Source organism: Natrix helvetica, assembly GCF_964273705.1.
Source record: "Natrix helvetica genome assembly, chromosome: 12".
NCBI classification, from domain to species: domain Eukaryota; kingdom Metazoa; phylum Chordata; class Lepidosauria; order Squamata; family Natricidae; genus Natrix; species Natrix helvetica.
Genome location: NC_138556.1, coordinates 13,226,654 through 13,245,746, shown reverse-complemented (window position 1 = coordinate 13,245,746; position 19,093 = coordinate 13,226,654). Strand labels below are relative to the sequence as shown.

Genomic DNA, 19,093 nt, shown 5'->3' with positions numbered 1-19,093 from the left:
AGTAATCGTAATCGTAATCGTAATCGTAATCATAATCATAATCATAATCATAATCATAATCATAATCATAATCATAATCATAAGTTACGGCACAAATAATCCACTGGAATTTGTGCAAAAATTATAATATTAAAACAGCAACAAACTGGTGGGAACATAAGCCTGAAAAAGTTGTTGAGGGTCAGATGGTCAAGATCTTGTGGGATTTTCGCATACAAACGGATAAAATACTGGCTCATAATACACCAGACATCACACTGGTTGAGAAAAATAAGGTTGCAATCATAGACATCGCAATACCAGGTGATAGCAGGGTCGCCGAGAAGGAATATGAAAAAATCGCAAAATACCAGGACTTAAAAATTGAAATTCAACGATTATGGCACAAACCAGCAGTGGTAATTCCAGTGGTAATCGGCACACTGGGTGCTATTCCAAAAGCACTGGAATTACATTTAAAACAGTAAAAAATTGACAAAATCACCATCAGCTAAATGCAAAAGGCCGCACTGCTTGGATCCGCACACATATTACGAAAATACGTTACGACGTCCTAGGTCCCTGGGTGGGGCCTGACTAGTGCCAAATCCGGCAAAACAACTGGCCGCTGTGATACAATTCTGTTGATGCAATAATAATAATAATTTGACTAATTTCAGAGTTAAATTGTGTAATCCCCTTTTCAGCTGTTACGGTTTTCTGTTGATAGTTTGTCGTTTATTGGTCTAATGTTTTTCAAAGATTTTTTAAGCAAAGAATGACATCCCCCCTTACTGTTTCCTTACTAAATTGTTGTTACGTATTTCTGTGCATCCAGAACATCAGTATAGTGGGGGTTGGGGGGAACCATTATTATCTGCCCAGCTGTAAATAAAATGCATTGTTTACCCATTCTGCTTGTGTTGGGATTTTTTATATATATACTTTTGGTTAAAAAAATTAAAAAGGAGACTAAAAAATAACAAGGACTAATATAAAGTGAGGAAAGGAAAAAGAAATTTAAAAAGTTAAAAGTACAGAAAGAAACGGTGAAACTTCTTGATATTTTTGTATTCTTCCTTTTTGCATCAGGCTGATTTCAAACGTTCTTCTCCAAATAGGTAGCAGGTTGAGCAAGTTCTGTGATTAATTATTATTGTTATTTTAGTCCACTTAAGAAATAGCTAGCCAAAAAGCTTTGGAATGAGCTGATTCATTTGCTCCTTTAGAGTTGTTGTAACTGATTGCAAATTCCATGCGGTTTTGAGATTGACACTTGATGTTTCTGAGTTAGGAGGAAACCATGAAGTGATATCTATGTTTCTTTGCCCAGATGCAGCATCTCTTTCTGGCCCAAATAACCAGGAGCGTTTGCCGTGTCCAACTCATAGAAGTGTTTATCATTGCTATCTATACACAAGAATCTGGCCAACTAACAGTCAGAGTTAAATAGGTCCTAGATAAGGATCAACAGAAATTCACAGGGAGCTGTAATGGGAAAGATTCCAAACTGATGACACTTTTAACCCCACCCTCCATCTCTGTCTGCTCTTCTCCTGCAATATCATTTAAATTTGTCCCTTTCTTCTTCTTAGGCAGTGGGAACCGATGTGCAATTTGGCCCTATGAGACTTCACCGAGAACAACTTCAGGTAAGCCTCCGTTAAAGATGCATCTCTTGGTTTGTCCAGGAATTGGTTACCTAAATGAAGAAATGCCTATACATTTAATGCTGGCTTTTTCAATAGCATTTTCAGCTGAAGTGGTTTTCATAGCATCCTAGAGTAGTAAAAGGGAATGGAAGAAAGCCAGGTAAAATGTGCCTTTTAGAGCAATATTCACAGCCCATTTCACTGAGTATTGAGCTAATAAAATCCTGAGTTAAACTGGGGCATTTGTGCAAGCGCGCATATATATATCAGTTATACGTAGGTATAAATTGTGAAATTTATTGCCATTCCAGCAGGTTTAATCCAAAGTGTAAACCTAAGCAGTGTGTGTATGTGTGTGTGTGTATGTGTGTTTTTGCTCACACGCATAAACACATTCAGCCTACACAGGTAGGTGTAAATGTTGAGATTTATTGACATTCCAGCAGCTCTAATCCAAATATAAGCACAGTTGGAATGCCTGGAATTGCTTAGAAGTATGAACTAAAGCTAAGAGTTGCTTGGAGAATATTCGACTTAGCTGAATACAGAAATGGTCCAGAGGTATTAGTACAGCCGCAGCCTAGGTAAATTTGATTGTTATACTGACAGCGGCCATGCCAGCAAAAAATCAGAAGCTGCCTGCTGCTGGGATAAAGTACAGGCAGTCCTCGACTTACCACAGTGAAAAAAGTGACTTATGGCTATTTTTCACACTTACCACCTTTTCAGTGGATGGATGGATGGTGTTGTCGCCCGCCAGCGGCCAGCAGAGCTGGCAGCAGATTCGGACAGTGAGGAGGTTGGAGAGGAACATGGGCCAGTCCTGGAGTCTGGGGGAGACTCTGATGAGGGCTCTGTGTTGGAGGCAGAGAGGGGGCCAGAGCCATATGCCAGTTATCAGCTGCCTACATGTATGCCCTGACCCATGTCCCCATCTTTGTTTTCCTTTCATTAGGTACTCTTAGTGTTTGCCAAAGAAGACAACCAGAGCAATGGGTTTTGCTGGGCCTGTGAAAAAGCGGGCTTCCGATGTAGCATTGCCAGGACACCTGAATCTGCCCTTGAGTGTTTTTTGGATAAACACCATGAAATCATCATTATTGATCACAGGAATTCGAGATACTTCGACGCAGAAACGCTATGCAGGTGAGTCCTCTTTTTTTTTTGCAGTCAACGTCTTAGTCATATGGGACATCACTAACCTTGTGGGACAAGGTCATGATGCCCTGAGGATGTTTGAGGTTTGGCCTCTGGCCACTCCTGGGGCGGAGATCATTTTGTGAGAGGTGAAATCCTTCCCTGGCTCTCGGTGACTCAGATGCGTTGACATTCCAAATAACGTTGGAAGTATTCGATGCGTTCACTTTCTCATCTGACTTTCATTCAAGAGATCAGTGGCATAACTAAGGCTCCAGGGACAAGAATTTATCACTGGGAAAAGCTTACTTCCTGGAGTTGTGTGTGTGCCATCAGTGGAGTTTTTCAGAAATAAACTGGACAGTCATTTGACCAGGATGGTATAAGGCCATGATGATGAACTTATGGCACGCATGTCAGAGGTGGCACGCAGAGCCCTCTCTCTGAGCACATGCACCATTGTCATTTGCTCTTCTGCGCTCCGTTGTGTTCATGCATGCTGGACAGCTGCTCTCTTCCGAACCCTGGTGCTTCAACACATGCACATGTGTTCCAATTTCAGCACTCGGTGTTGAAAAGGTTACCCATCACTGGTATAAGGTCTCCTGCCTTGAGAGCATGGCATTGGACTAGAAGACCTTTGAGGTTCCCTCCAGACCTATGAGTCTATGTTCTATGTTCTCCTTTTCCTGGTTTTCCCCGCAGTTCATCCTGTAAGTTAGGTTGGGCAACTAACTGGCTCAGTCACCCAAAAAGCTTTTGTGTCTAAGGACGGGCTAGAACTTGGGTTTTCCTATCCTAGTTCAATACTTTCATGACTACTTCTGTTGTGGCTCGCCGGCAGCCAGCAGAACTGGCTGCAGACGGACAGCGAGGAGGTTGGGGAGGAACATAGGCCAGTTGAGGGCTGAGGAAAGCTCAGATGAGGGCTCTGCATTGGAGGCAGAGAGGGAGTTAGACAGCAGCGAGGCAGAGGAACAGCTGGAGCCTGTTCCCAGGGTATGCATGCACAGAGCTGCCAGAAGACAAGAACTAAGAAAGCAGGGTCGACTTAGGAGTAAAGCCACACCCTTGGAGATGATTGGCCCCTCCCATAGGAAACAAAAGAGGAGCAAACGGGGAGTGGGCTTTTGCAAGAAACAATTCGTTCCTTTGGTCGTTTTAAGAGTGGAAAGTTCTGTTTGTGACTATAAGAAACTCTGTGCCAAGTTATGCCTTGCCCTTGCGTTTGGAAACTTGTTATCTGTTAGCGCTCCAAACGAGATAAGGTACGTGTGGATAAACATTCCTCTGACAGACTGTTTGCTGAGCCTTGCTCACTGTGAATGAAAGGAATTCACAGTCGTGTAAATAAAAGGGGTTTTGCTGGGACCAAGACTCTGCTTCTTGCTTTTTAAGGAAGCCTGGGTCAGAACAACATCACACTAGTTCTCTTTCTTAATGGTTAGGAGTTGGGCATTTTTCTTCTGATTTACACCTGCAGGAACCTCAGTGAAATATTCTTCTTGATTTCAAGCATGTTGTGGAACCCAGCACAATTTCTTTACCTTCCCCTTTTCTCTCGCTAAAGGTCCATTCGAACAACAAAACCATCCGAAAACACTGTTATTATTGGGGTCGTGCGAAGGTAAGTGTGGAAACATTATTCCAGTATCTGATTGAAATATAGACGAAGGCAAAAAAGGCAAGACTTGGAAGCTTGTAACTGGAAATCAAGACCCATTCTCTCTGATTCTCACTGACATTTAGCTGACTATGTAGCTGCGCAGCCTGGCCTTTTGAATTTTAGGAATGGAGCCGCTAGGCAGAAAAGACAAAAACAGAGTGACTGAGGATAATTCAAGAATGGATGTGCAGCTGTGGGTGGAGCCACATGTGATGGAAGAAGACCTATGTCTTCTGAATTGGGTGTCTGCTAAAATAGTGGTCAGCAATTGTTGGTCCTTGGACCACTGGTAGTCCGCGAGAAAATTTTGGTGATCCATGGAAAAATTATTTGCATTTTTTAATATTGCACTAAATCAGGGGTCCTCAAACTATGGCCCCTGGGCCGGATACTTGCAATGGACACTTGTGATGCTGCAGAGAGTCTCCCCCTTTGGGGGTCTTTTGTGTGGGTTGGAATTCCGACTTGGGGTCTGCTTCGGCCTCCTGGCGGGGGGGCTTTGGGTGAAGGCGTTTTTACATGCTTTCGAACTGCTAGGTTGGTAGAAGCTGGGACAAGTAACGGGAGCTTACTCTGTTACGTGGCGCTAGGGATTCAAACCGCCAAACTGCCGATCTTTCTGATCGACAAGCTCAGCGTCTTAGTCACCGAGCCACCGCGTCCCTTATCTGCATTGGTGCCCATGCCGATAAGTAAATAAAGCTATCCTCTTCTCTTCTCCCGTTGACTCTACGATTGCATCTCTTATGCTGTGTTAAACCTCCCTCCTTCCGTTCTCAAAGCCAAGGGCCTTTGCCAGCCAATGGTACAATTTTCTACCAAAGCATCCCGTTTGCTCCAGCCGGGGCTAATTTACGGTGATCTTGTTTTCATAAATAGGGATCTGTGGCATTGCTCATGTTGATTGTGGTGACTTAACATCTGTATTTATGTTCAAGTCTGCACCCTTTAAATCAGCCCAGCCGAAGCAGTGCCTTTATGAAAAAATCTGCAATTCTTGCGAAACACGGAGCATCTGATGCCAAGCTAAAAGTTCTTCTCCGGCCAAGTACATTTCCAAGTTCAAATCCTAGCTGAGAGAAAAATATATATACATATACAGTATATCTGATTTTAGGGAGTAAAATCTTGTGGCTGGAGAAATGTTTAACATTTTCTCCTGTCTTCTCTGCTAGTGTTCTTGACCTTTGCTTTAATACTGTTTGGGTGTGATCTTTTCTGTTTTTTTTTAAAAAAAATGGAACTATTGCCGTCTCGTAGCTGATTTAAGCATAGAGGCTAGAAAAGTTATGAATTTGAAAGGCTGGTGCGGTGGGAGAGGCCATTTAGAATAATCGCTTGGGAGTATTTGATTTTGCAAGCCAGTGCTAAGCGTAACAGCAGCCTGCAAGGGAGAACTAAGCCAGAAGAAGGGAGCAGAGTCCATGGGAGGAAAATAGACAGAGAAGAGAAAGAACTGCCATTATCCCACATGAAAGAGGAGAGAAAATAATTCTACGGACCTCTGTCCTCTTCTGAATTGAAGTTCTGTAGCCTTTCAAAAGCCACTGGGTTTTAAAGTTTGAAGGACTTCCGTTTAGTTATTACTGATCTGAAATGCAGCCTCTCGCCTGCCGATATTAATATTTCAAGGATGAACCAGGAAAATAAAATCCTCTTAACATCTTTCTGTTCTTCCTTTTCTTTCCACTAGACATGCAGACCGCGAGGAGTCATCATTATTGCCCTTTCTTTCTGCAGGATTCACAAGGGTAGGTCTACTTATTTATAGTCATCTTTACACACACACACACTTGGCAACATTTCGGTGAGGTCCCACTCGCCATCTTCAGGCTGGTGTTTTCAGCTTCATGCTTGTGCGAGTAAGACGTGGTCGGAGCTGTCATCTTTCTATAAATCTTGGTGGGGGTGTGTAGAGTGCTGGCTTTGCTGCTATAAGTGGGTTGATTGGCTGTGTAGTTGCATCCTGATTGGTAGATGGAGTTGATGTTTGTAGATTGGTCGCCTGTTTCGTATCATCCTGTGTGGCTGAGGTGCTGGCTGTGTGTCCATTGTTCTTTTGTGTTGTAACGACCTGGGTGGTGGGTGGGGTTCGTTTGTTGACTTTTTTTTGGGTAGCCATTTGTCTGAAACGGTATAGGGTTTCCTGCCTAGGCAGGGGGTTGGACTAGAAGACCTCCAAGGTCCCTTCCAACTCTGCTATTGTATTGTACTGTATATGACTTTTAGGGTGATTTTCACACTGGGCTGATCCTTTGGATGAAAAAGCAGAATTTATGTGGCCAGTCAAGGTATCTGTTAATAGGAAAGGATGAACTCCTAGCCCCACCACGTGTAACCCAAGAGATTATTTAGGAGGAATCTGAGATGGTTTAATTTTCTGCATCCAAACAGATGAAAAGGTGATTTTTGAAGAGGCCCCTGGTTAAATCTCTTCATTACCTTTGAAGGCAGGTCCTCAGACCTCACAAAAAGGCATGTATCATAGAAAGTTTGGCATAAATGGTGTCAGGGTAAAAAGTATGAGGGCATTATGAGACGTTGGCTCTGCTATTTTGTAGGTCGGAGTCAACTATTGTTTGATTGACTTCACTCATAGGGTTTTTTTTTTAATCCCCTCATAAGCAGGTCAAGAGCTGAGAGCTATCAGTAAGTCTGTTGATTAAAATATTTGTCTCCTTCAAAAGGGACGCGATGGTTCAGTGGCTAGGACACTGAGCTTGTCGATCAGAAAGGTCGGCAGTTTGGTGGTTTAAATCCCTAGTGCCGCGTAATGGAGTAAGCTCCCGTTACTTGTCCCAGCTTCTGCCAACCTAGCAGTTTGAAAACACGTAGAAAAATAGGGACCACCTTTGGTGGGAAGGCAACAGCGCTCCGTGGTCCTTCAGCGTTTAGTCATGCTAGCCACATGACCATGGGGACATCTTCGGACAGCGCTGGCTCTTCGGCTTTCAAACGGAGATGAGCACCGCCCCCTAGAGTCGGGAACAACTAGCACATATGTGCAAGGGGAATCTCCTTTAAGAAGAAGGAAATTTATTGGCCAGCTGAGTAGGTTTGGGAAAATATTAGATAAGGGGGCATATATCTAGGGATGTTGTGTATATTTCTTGCAACTTCTTAAATTGCAAAGTTAGGATAGCCAGGGGTGGGATTTGGAGGTTCTCCAAACTGGCCATAACATTATTACAGGTTCTCCTGAACCCCTGGGAATATCCATAGATATCGCTGGGAATGGCCATAGTAACCGTGAATGATCATTATGGACCAGTCCTATGTCAAGGATGAGTAGTATTGATCTATCTGAGGAGCGTGAAATGGCTTTGTTTACTTAAGAAATTCAAAAAGAAATAATAAAAATCTCTACCTCTGCTTATTAAGAGCATGTCTATCTTCTGGAACATCCTAAATAGCAATAAGCAAGAGTGTCTCATAACTAAAATGTTTCTTTATAAGGAAAACTCCTTTTTTTCTCAAGTCAAAGTTTCATTAATATATGAATAGAATAGAGAGGGTGTCTTTTGATGTTGTTGTCTTTTTTTTTTCCACAACCAGAGATACGTTGAAAACTCAAACATCATGGCTTGTTACAATGAACTCATACAGTTGGAATTCGGAGAAGTGCAGGCACAATTTAAACTAAGGTAAGGCTGCCTATCTCATCTTAATATTCGTGGCACAGGAAAAACCTGTCCTCACCAACACAGGAATTGGTTGGGATTTGATCCCTGCTAAAGTCTACAGTAAGAGGGGGGGATGGCTCAAGGTTCAAAGATGCCGAGTTTGTCACCTGGAAAGCTGACAGCCTGGGTTCGAGTCCCTTGCTCCATGCAATGGGGTGAGCTCATGTTCTTTGCTCCAGCTCCTGCCCTCCTAGCAGTTCGAAAGCATGCAAATGCGAGTAGATAAATAGGTACCACTTTGGTGGGAACGTAACAGCGTTCTGTGCGCCTTTGGCATTTAGTCATGTCTGCCACATGACCACGGAGACGTCTTCAGACAGTGCTGGCTCTTTGGCTTCGAAACGGAGATGAGCACTGCCCCCTAGAGTTGGGAACATCTAACACATATGTGCGAAGGGAACCTTTACCTTTATTTCACCTTCAAATTTGATCCCCTGCTGAGCTCAGGAAACCGAATTAAAACATCTGCCTGTGCAGTCTTCTTCAGTCTGCAAGATTTGATGACACCTTCCAATTGTTTTATTCTCTTTTTGTTTATGAATTGTTCAGTTCTAGGCCATTCTTTTTTTTCCTCTTGTACTTGAAAACTCCACGTGATTGAGAATCTAATGCGTCTGCTTCTTTCATCACTGCTTTGCATTTCAGGGCTTGTAACTCGATATTTACAGCATTAGAGAAAAGTCAAGAAGCCACAGAGATTACAAGTGAAGATCATGTAATACAGGTTTGCTCGTTTTTTTGTTTTTTTTATGACTGTCAGATATTGTCCTGTGGTTTTGTATGATTTTATTCTTTTGCTTAGTTCATGCGCACAGATTGGCATGTAGAGACATAAAATATATACATCTGTGTGCGTTGAATTGCCTTAGAAATTGTTCTTAATGCGGTGCATATTTTTCTGACTTTTCCGTGGAGAGGAAAAAATCCATTTTAAGAATTTTGCAACCAGTTTTTTTCACCACACTATAAAAAATGATGTTGAAACTCTAGAAAGAGTGCAGAGAAGAGCAACCAGGATGATTGGGGGATTGGAGGCTGAAACATATGAAGAATGGTTGCAGGAATGGGGCATGGCTAGTCTAGTGAAGAGAAGGACCAGGGGAGACAGGATAGCAGTCTTCCAATATTTGAGGGGCTGCCACAGAGAGGAAGGGGTCAAGCTATCTTGCAAAGCACTTGAAGTCCAGACAAGGAATAACAGATGGAAACTGATCAAGGAGAGATTCAACCTGGAAATAAGGAGAAATTTTCTGACACCAAAAAAAAATCAACCAATGGAACAGAAGTTGACTTTGGACATTGTGGGAGCTTCATCACTGGAGGCTTCCAAGAAGAGGTGGACTGCCATTTGTCAGAAATGGGGTAGGGTCTCCCTGCTTGGGCTGGGGGTTGGGCTAGATGACCTACAAGGTCCCTTCCAACTCTCTTAATCTGTAAACCTTTTGTTTTAACTCAGTGTTTGTTTTTGTAGCTGTATCTTCACAAAGAGTCTTGCTTTGCTTCAGGAGTTTGCGGCCCCGTTTGTATTTAGCCCAAGGTCATTAAAAACTGTAATGATGCTTACCTTGCTCATCTCCAAAGTCAGATATACGCATTTCAAAGGAAGTTTAAAAACAAGACCCTTTGTGTCTTTTACGCATCTCTTCTAGGGTGGAAGACGCAGGATGCTTTTAGCAGAATCAAAATGCAATTCAGTTCGAAGCATCACCCGGACAAATGTTGGTTAATGCTTCAAACAAAAGGCGGCGTTGCAAAATGCTTTCGTTTTATTCTCTTGATGGGACTAACTTGTATCTCCTAGCACGCCTCATTCCGGGCTATGATGTCAGAGATAGCTGGTAGTTATAATTCTGCTACATCCAGAAGGCCATTGAGATTGTGTGGGCCTGGAAGGTTGCAAGACCAGTTGGTTTACAATCGAAACCAGTTTTGGCCAGCGAGGGCTAGATTTGGTCTGGGAGACCTGAGGTCATGCGGCACAGTTTTTAAAGGAGAAAAGCTCAATTTTGAGACTACTAGAGAGAGAGAGAAGGCAGGCTAAGCCTTGCTCATCAATATCTTTATGTAAGCGCTGGTGGAGTCCACAACCCCATAACTCATCTCGAATGAATTCTTCAGGTCTCACATTGCACTGATTCTCAACCTTGGTGGTTTACAAATGGATGGACTTCAGTTCCCAGAATTCCCCAGCCAGTATGCAGGCTGAGGAATTCTGGCACTTGAAATCCACCCATTGAATCAGTGGAACAGCTTGCCTCCAGAAGTTGTGAATGCTCCAACACTGGAAGTTTTTAAGAAGAGATTGGATAACCATTTGTCTGAAATGCTATAGTGATTCCTGCCTAAGTAGGGGGTGGACTAGAAGATCTGCAAGGTCCCTTCCAACTCTGCTATTCTATTCTATTCTATTCTAGTCTAGTCTAGTCTAGTCTATTTCTATTTCTATTATTTCTATTTCTATTATTTCTATTTCTATTTCTATTTCTATTTCTATTCTACTCTACTCTACTCTACTCCACTCCACTCCACTCTACTCTACTCTACTCTACTCTACTCTACTCTACTCTATTTCTGTTCTATTCTATTCTATTCTATTCTATTCTTTTTTCTATATTCTATTCGTTCTTTTTTCTCTATTCTATTTCTTTTGTCTCTACTCTGTTTCTTTTTCTCTATTCTATTCTATTCTTTTTTCTATATTCTATTCTATTCTATTCTTTTTTCTCTATTCTATTCTATTTCTTTTTCACTATTCTATTCTATTCTATTCTATTCCATTCCATTCCATTCCATTCCATTCCATTCCATTCCATTCCATTCCATTCTATATTTTGCGTGGCTGATCTGATTCATGGATTCTGTTGGAAAAAAATAATCATATACTGAGGAACAAGTTATGTTGGACTCTAGGTTGGGTTCATACAGCAAACCTTATCTGATCGTTCAACTCATTCCTTTTCAGCGTTTCTACAATATTCTGAACCATCACCCAACCAAACAGGCTAGATTCATGCAACATTGGAGTCAAACAAACGAGTTACACACACACACACAAACACACACACGGAGAAAGGGAGAGGGAGAGGGAGGGAGAATGAGAGAGAGAGAGAGAGAGGGAGGGAGGGAGGGAGGGAGGGAGGGAGGGAGCTGCCAGAGTTTAGCATTTGTGAATGAAGCCAATAGATTTTAAAAGAAATGGCTAAGGCTGTTACACAGTCCCTTTGGAAGGGTGAGAGTAGGGTGGGGATTTCATACCACTAAATGCCTCGTTTAATTATTTATTTAAGCATTACAATTTCATCACTGTCTTTAAGGCCTTTAGCCTTTTTTTTTCTTTTTTGCTAAAAGGGTTCCCCGTAATAGGGCAGCCTCTGCGCTTGAATCCGTTCCCGGATCTGTTGTATTGAAAACCGTTCTAGGCAGTTTAGAAAATGTGCATCCAGGCTAAATATTATAGATCAATGCTCAGGTTGATCTTAAATCCTCACCTGTTTTTTCTTTCTTTTTCTTTTTCCTTTCTTACTGTCTCCGTAGTATGTAAATCCTGCATTTGAAGCGGTGATGGGCTATCAGAAAGGCGAGTTGATAGGAAAGGAACTAACAGAAGTGCCTACAAATGAAAAAAAAGCTGATTTCCTTGAGACTATTAATTCTTGCATCAAGTTTGAAAAGGTAGGCACGGGGCTGGTTTTCTGCGGCAAGGTTACTCAGAAGTGGCTTGCCATTGTCTCCTTCCTAGGGCTCTAAAGAATGTGGCCGGCCCAAGGTCACCCTGTCAAAGGTGGGTCTAGAACTCCCAGTATCCTATTTCTAGCCTCTTCTAATTTGGAAGAGGAAAGACTAGAGGCGATCAAATATATCTTTATAAGACAAATAAAACAGAAGCTTTCCACTGAGAATTTATTTATAGTTCCTCTTTGTTCTTAAGCTATCTATTTGGCGTTTGATCTACAATAGACAAATGTTACTGGCTGTAGTTTTGGGACCCTGTTGGCAAGCATAGTTATGAGTCTTATTGGGGCCATCCACTATTTGAAGGTTGCAACTCATCATTGCAAGTGACATTATGGAAGTGAGCAGGAACGGGAAGAGCTCTGTGGAGGTCCTTGATGCTCTCTAAGCTTGGTTGTTTTCTTGCAAATGTTTCATTACCCAAGTAGGAAACGTCTCTCTATAGACTAGCACTGATGATGTTACGTAGTTTGGACAATGAAACATCTGTGTTGTGGTCCGCCAGCAGCCAGCAGAGCTGGTGTGCAGATTCGGACAGTGAGGAGGTTGGGGAGGAACATGGGCCAGTCCTGGAGTCTGGAGAAGGCTCTGAGGAGGGCTCTGTGTCGGAGGCAGAGATGGGGCCAGGGCCGTCTGACAGTTATCAGCTGCCTTCAGAGTCAGACATCAGTGAGGCAGAGGAACAGCTGGAGCCTGTTCCCAGTGTGCGCATGCGCTGAGATGCCAGATGAAGGGAACAGCTAAAGAACAGGGGTCAGTAAGGCCACAGGTGGACGATGAACGGCCCCTCCCAGAGGAAATAAAAGAGGAGCAAAAGGGGAGTGGAGTTTGCAGGAGACCATTAGTTCGCTTAATTGGTTGGTGAGTCTCCGAGACTCCTTCCCAGGTTCTGCAGATATCAGCCTGGCAGCTCTCCAAGCCAGATAAGGTCTGTGGCCATAAATCCTCCCTTGAAAGACTTTGCTGGATGTGAATGAGAGGAATTCACAGTAACTTAATAAAAAGGTTTTTTTTTTTGTCAGGACAAGGAGTCTGTTTTGGGGTTTGGTGAAGCGTAGGTCAGAACAATCTGCCAGAAAACAACCAAGCTCGGAGAGCAGCAAGGACCCCTCGTTTCAACCCGGAGCTACGAATATTCTCCTTTATCGGGGAGAGCTTTATTTGCATCAAGCAAATACGTTCTAATTTTTTTGGTTTTTGTTTCCAGAACTAAAGAAGCATTGTAAAGCATCCAGCATGCATGTGCTAAAAGCTTGCAAAATTTTCAGTCTCTTTGTCCAAAATGTCATCACAATTTTAATTCAATGTTGGTGGCCTTCGGGGGGGGGGGGGGCTGGGGGAGAGTAATTAGCTGTAATGTATACAACAGAACGTTCCAGTCAGATGCCAAGTGGGGGAAGACCGAGGGGGAGGAAGATTTGAGGGAAGCAACAAAGTCCAAGAGATGTGCAGGAAGAGGCTACAGCAAACAGTACGACATTGTGCCAAGGATGGGAAAGAATGAGTTGGCTCACCCTCCCAAAGCAGAACTTTGCCACAAGGCAACCATCCAAAATCCGTGCAACTCTTTGGGAATGAGCAGTAGAACATTCTTCTTTCTTCATCTAACAGGAATGGCAAGGAACGTACTATACCAAAAAGAAAAACGGCGAGAGCATACAACAAAATGTGAAGATCATACCTGTCATTGGACAGGGAGGGTAAGTCTTGTGGTGGTGGTGGCGATGACTTCAAGTCATTTTTGAGCTGTATTTATACAACAGTGGCAATCGCCGGAGCAGGGGTTCAATAGAAATTGTTCTGCGCATGCGCAGAACTCTAAAACAAGATGGCCGTGGTGACTGCGGAGACCGGGGAACTGGTACGGAGGCGTGGCCAGCCTGGGTCACTGCTGGTTCGGTGATCCAAACCGGCATACCACTACCAATTTGGCAAAACCGGGTCAAACTGATAGGAACCAACCACTGGCCCGGAGGTCATCATTTGCAAACCTTCCCAACTTGATGACAAGCAAAGTCAAGTAGGGGAAATCTGATTCGCTTAACAACCATATGATTTGGTTAACAGCAGAAATTGGCTTAATAATCTTTGCAATACACACACACACACAAACTGTACATCTCCATATAAATCTCTCCCTCCCTCTCTCTCTCTCTCTCTCTTTCACACACAAACACACTCTCACACACACATCTATCTATCATCCATCTATCTATCTATCTATCTATCTATCTTTATTTTCTCTCTCTCTGTCTCTCATATCTATCTATCTTTATCTATCTATCCATCCATCCATCCATCCATCCGTCCGTCTCTCTTTCTCTCTCTCTCTCTCTCTCCCTTTCATATCTATCTATCTATCTATCTATCTATCTATCTATCTATCTATCTATCTTTATTTTCTCTCTCTCTGTCTCTCATATCTATCTTTATCTATCTATCCATCCATCCATCCATCCATCCGTCCGTCTCTCTTTCTCTCTCTCTCTCTCTCTCCCTTTCATATCTATCTATCTATCTATCTATCTATCTATCTATCTATCTATCTATCTATCTATCTTTATTTTCTCTCTCTCTGTCTCTCATATCTATCTTTATCTATCTATCCATCCATCCATCCATCCATCCGTCCGTCTCTCTTTCTCTCTCTCTCTCTCTCTCCCTTTCATATCTATCTATCTATCTATCTATCTATCTATCTATCTATCTATCTATCTATCTATCTTTATTTTCTCTCTCTCTGTCTCTCATATCTATCTTTATCTATCTATCCATCCATCCATCCATCCATCCGTCCGTCTCTCTTTCTCTCTCTCTCTCTCTCTCCCTTTCATATCTATCTATCTATCTATCTATCTATCATCTATCTATCTATCTATCTATCTATCTATCTATCTATCTTTATTTTCTCTCTCTCTGTCTCTCATATCTATCTTTATCTATCTATCCATCCATCCATCCATCCATCCGTCCGTCTCTCTTTCTCTCTCTCTCTCTCTCCCTTTCATATCTATCTATCTATCTATCTATCTATCTATCTATCTATCTATCTATCTATCATCTATCTTTATTTTCTCTCTCTCTGTCTCTCATATCTATCTATCTTTATCTATCTATCCATCCATCCATCCATCCATCCGTCCGTCTCTCTTTCTCTCTCTCTCTCTCTCTCCCTTTCATATCTATCTATCTATCTATCTATCTATCTATCTATCTATCTATCTTTATTTTCTCTCTCTCTGTCTCTCATATCTATCTTTATCTATCTATCCATCCATCCATCCATCCATCCGTCCGTCTCTCTTTCTCTCTCTCTCTCTCTCTCCCTTTCATATCTATCTATCTATCTATCTATCTATCTATCTATCTATCTATCTATCTATCTATCTATCTATCTTTATTTTCTCTCTCTCTGTCTCTCATATCTATCTTTATCTATCTATCCATCCATCCATCCATCCATCCGTCCGTCTCTCTTTCTCTCTCTCTCTCTCTCTCCCTTTCATATCTATCTATCTATCTATCTATCTATCTATCTATCTATCTATCTATCTATCTTTATTTTCTCTCTCTCTGTCTCTCATATCTATCTTTATCTATCTATCCATCCATCCATCCATCCATCCGTCCGTCTCTCTTTCTCTCTCTCTCTCTCTCTCCCTTTCATATCTATCTATCTATCTATCTATCATCTATCTATCTATCTATCTATCTATCTATCTTTATTTTCTCTCTCTCTGTCTCTCATATCTATCTTTATCTATCTATCCATCCATCCATCCATCCATCCGTCCGTCTCTCTTTCTCTCTCTCTCTCCCTCTCCCTTTCATATCTATCTATCTATCTATCTATCTATCTATCTATCTATCTTTATTTTCTCTCTCTCTGTCTCTCATATCTATCTATCTTTATCTATCTATCCATCCATCCATCCATCCATCCGTCCGTCTCTCTTTCTCTCTCTCTCTCTCTCTCCCTTTCATATCTATCTATCTATCTATCTATCTATCTATCTATCTATCTATCTTTATTTTCTCTCTCTCTGTCTCTCATATCTATCTTTATCTATCTATCCATCCATCCATCCATCCATCCGTCCGTCTCTCTTTCTCTCTCTCTCTCTCTCTCCCTTTCATATCTATCTATCTATCTATCTATCTATCTATCTATCTATCTATCTATCTATCTATCTTTATTTTCTCTCTCTCTGTCTCTCATATCTATCTTTATCTATCTATCCATCCATCCATCCATCCATCCGTCCGTCTCTCTTTCTCTCTCTCTCTCTCTCTCCCTTTCATATCTATCTATCTATCTATCTATCTATCTATCTATCTATCTATCTATCTTTATTTTCTCTCTCTCTGTCTCTCATATCTATCTTTATCTATCTATCCATCCATCCATCCATCCATCCGTCCGTCTCTCTTTCTCTCTCTCTCTCTCTCTCCCTTTCATATCTATCTATCTATCTATCTATCTATCTATCTATCTATCTATCTATCTATCTATCATCTATCTATCTATCTATCTATCTATCTATCTATCTATCTATCTATCTATCTATCAACTGGTTATAACTCAATAACTGCCTCAAGAACTACCTGTACAGAGATGTTTTTCTTCATTTTCATGATTATTTTTTGTGCTCACCTGTTCTTAATGTTAGTAGTCTTAATAGATTACTTTCTTTGCCTTCCTTTAAAAGGGACCAAGAGATCCCAAATGATCGCAAAAAGGCAGAATCCTCCCTCTCTTCTTTGTCTAGATTTTATTTTGTTTTATAAAAAAGATTTAGCAGTAAGCAACTGCAGCCAGTCGACAAGTTGGAGACCAAAATTGTTCTCATTTCATTCTTTTTTCTTTCTTTCCTGCAGAAAAATTAGACACTATGTGTCACTTAGTAGACCCTGCAACGACAACAATAAGGTAAGCAACAACAACAACAACAACAACAAGAATAATAATTTCAACCTGTGATGATGTCTGTAACACCATCAAACATCCAGATCTGCCTATTGCAGGTCCTTGGTAAGGACTCGATAGGTAGACAAAAATGCCAGACCCAGTCTGAACATCTGGCTGATGCTGCAATGATCAATAATAATAAAAAACATAATGAATTTATGTATTTAATTAACTCAGTTTCAAGGCCACTCAAGTCCTCAATGACTCTTAGTGGCTTACAATTTTAAAAAATTCTGATTCTCGGTTGATTCTTACAACTTGGATTAACTGTACTTTTTCCTCTGATTTGTTCATAGGCGGAAAGAATCTGCGAAAGGGTTCAGGCCGAGTCTCAGACAGGTATAAACGTTGCAACTGCACAAAATCGGTTGCGTTTCAAGAGTTGCTTTGTTATTCCCTGCTAGTTGACTGTGTGTCGGTATGGCTCCCACCCCCACCCCCTCTCTCTTTAAAAATGGGTTTTTTCTAGGCATATTTTGGAAGAGCCAAATTAGGGATATTAACCAGGAGTGGGCTTCAAAAATTGCAGCAACGCGTTGGCTGCCCCATTGTTGGATGGGCGTGGCCATGGTGGCCGTGGCTTAGCTGGTCTCCTGCACCACAGCCGGGGGGGGGGGTGGTTCAGGCCCATTTCCGGACTTCTGGAACCTCTGGTAGGCCCATTTCCCGCCCCCCTCTCCCCAAGCAGGTCTGCACAGGCCCTTCATTTACCTGGCATGATGAATGGACTGCGTGGAGATTCTGGGGAGGGGAAGGGTGAGAGGGGTAGCCGTGGCCAGCCAGGAGTGTCATTTGGGGGTTTGCCGAAGTGGGCAGAATCCTAGCTAGAGGATTGCCCGAACCTGTGCGAACCCCCAACAGCCCACCCCTGGGTTAACAGTGAAAACCTGAATAAACGAATCACACCCAATTTTGCAGCGTTCAGTGGGGGCAGGAATTTCAGCTCGTTGAGTGAACGAAGCCTACTTTTGGATTAATGTGTAAAACAATACATAATAAGACCCTGGGACTCTGCAACTGTCATAAATATGAGTCAGTTTCCAAGTGTCTGAATTTTGACGACATGACCCTGGGGATACTGGAATGGTCGTAAAATGTGAAAAACGGTCATAGGTCATGCTAAGTGAGACATCTGTTCAGTTAGTTTTGCCCCGTTTTACGACCTTCCTTGCCACGGTTGTTAAGTGCATCACTTCAGTTGTTACGTTTGTAACCCGGTTGTTAAGTGAATCTGGCTTCCCCATTGTCATAATAAGACCCTGGGACACTGCAACTGTCATAAATATGAGTCAGTTTCCAAGTGTCTGAATTTTGATGACATGACCCTGGGGATACCGGAATGGTCGTAAATGTGAAAAACGGTCATAAGTCATTTTTCCAATGCCATTCTAACCTCGAATGAACTGTTGTTAAGTCAAGGACTACCTGTATTGGAAGTAGGCGACCAGAACTGGGGGCTGTTGACTCTCGATCTGAGGGCTGATGGACGGGCCAGGCTCCACCTCTGTCTCTCTCTTTGATACTGACCCTGACTCCCAGGTCTCCTCCTCATCTGATTCGGCTGCTGGAGGGCTGGCGGTTGACAGGCCACAACAGACCACGCGATTCATGTAACAACTGCAGTTGTTTGTTTAACAACAATGTCAAACAAAGGCTGTAAAATCGGGTGTGACTTACTTAACAACCACCTTGCTTAACAATAGACGATCCAGTCCCAATTGTGGCCATACGTCGAGGAGTATCTTCTAACGGACTTATTTTATGTTCTCAATTCAAGGCAGAGTTGATCTTATCCATTGAGACAGAACCAAGTGGTTTGCTTAAGCAACCGATTCCCATCACCAAAGACAAAAGTTAAGAATTTGGGGCAAACAGACAAGTTTCACGAGCGATCGAAAACAAGTTCCTACCTCTTCAGAACTGAGATGTTTTTTCTCATCGTAGTTATGATCCAATTTCTTCATTTTTACAGATATCCAGACCTGCAAGCAGAAAGACAAGAGAAAAGGTTCTCTCGATGTCCGATCCACTACCTCTCGAGGCAGTGATGGTATAGAAATTGCTGCTTTTTTTGTGTGTAAAATTACCTTTTTAAAATGACCTTCGAATGATCAGTACCTTTGGGTCGCCTACTTCCTGTTTTGACCGAGGCTTCCCAAGAGCAGGAAGCAAACTCCTTCTTCCGACAAAAAACCCTTTTATTAATTTCCTGTGAATTCTGCTCATTCACATCCAGCAAAGTCTTTCAAGGGAGGATTTACAGTCACAGACCTTA

At 42.2% G+C, this 19,093-nt stretch overlaps 1 protein-coding gene across 2 annotated transcripts in view; it reads left to right on the top strand.

The window, feature by feature from the left end:
* The window catches only part of PDE8A (phosphodiesterase 8A), a 92,475-nt gene that overhangs the window by 57,816 nt on the left and 15,566 nt on the right, over positions 1–19,093 (top strand). For both annotated transcript variants that reach the window (XM_081964732.1, XM_081964731.1), the window contains exons 2-12: positions 1,575–1,631; positions 2,587–2,777; positions 4,339–4,395; positions 6,128–6,185; positions 7,990–8,078; positions 8,763–8,841; positions 11,652–11,789; positions 13,461–13,549; positions 16,728–16,779; positions 17,115–17,157; positions 18,791–18,868. In XM_081964732.1, the coding sequence (XP_081820858.1) occupies positions 1,605–1,631; positions 2,587–2,777; positions 4,339–4,395; positions 6,128–6,185; positions 7,990–8,078; positions 8,763–8,841; positions 11,652–11,789; positions 13,461–13,549; positions 16,728–16,779; positions 17,115–17,157; positions 18,791–18,868 (901 nt within the window). In that variant the 5' untranslated portion in view covers positions 1,575–1,604. The remainder of the gene's footprint in view (positions 1–1,574; positions 1,632–2,586; positions 2,778–4,338; positions 4,396–6,127; positions 6,186–7,989; positions 8,079–8,762; positions 8,842–11,651; positions 11,790–13,460; positions 13,550–16,727; positions 16,780–17,114; positions 17,158–18,790; positions 18,869–19,093) is intronic.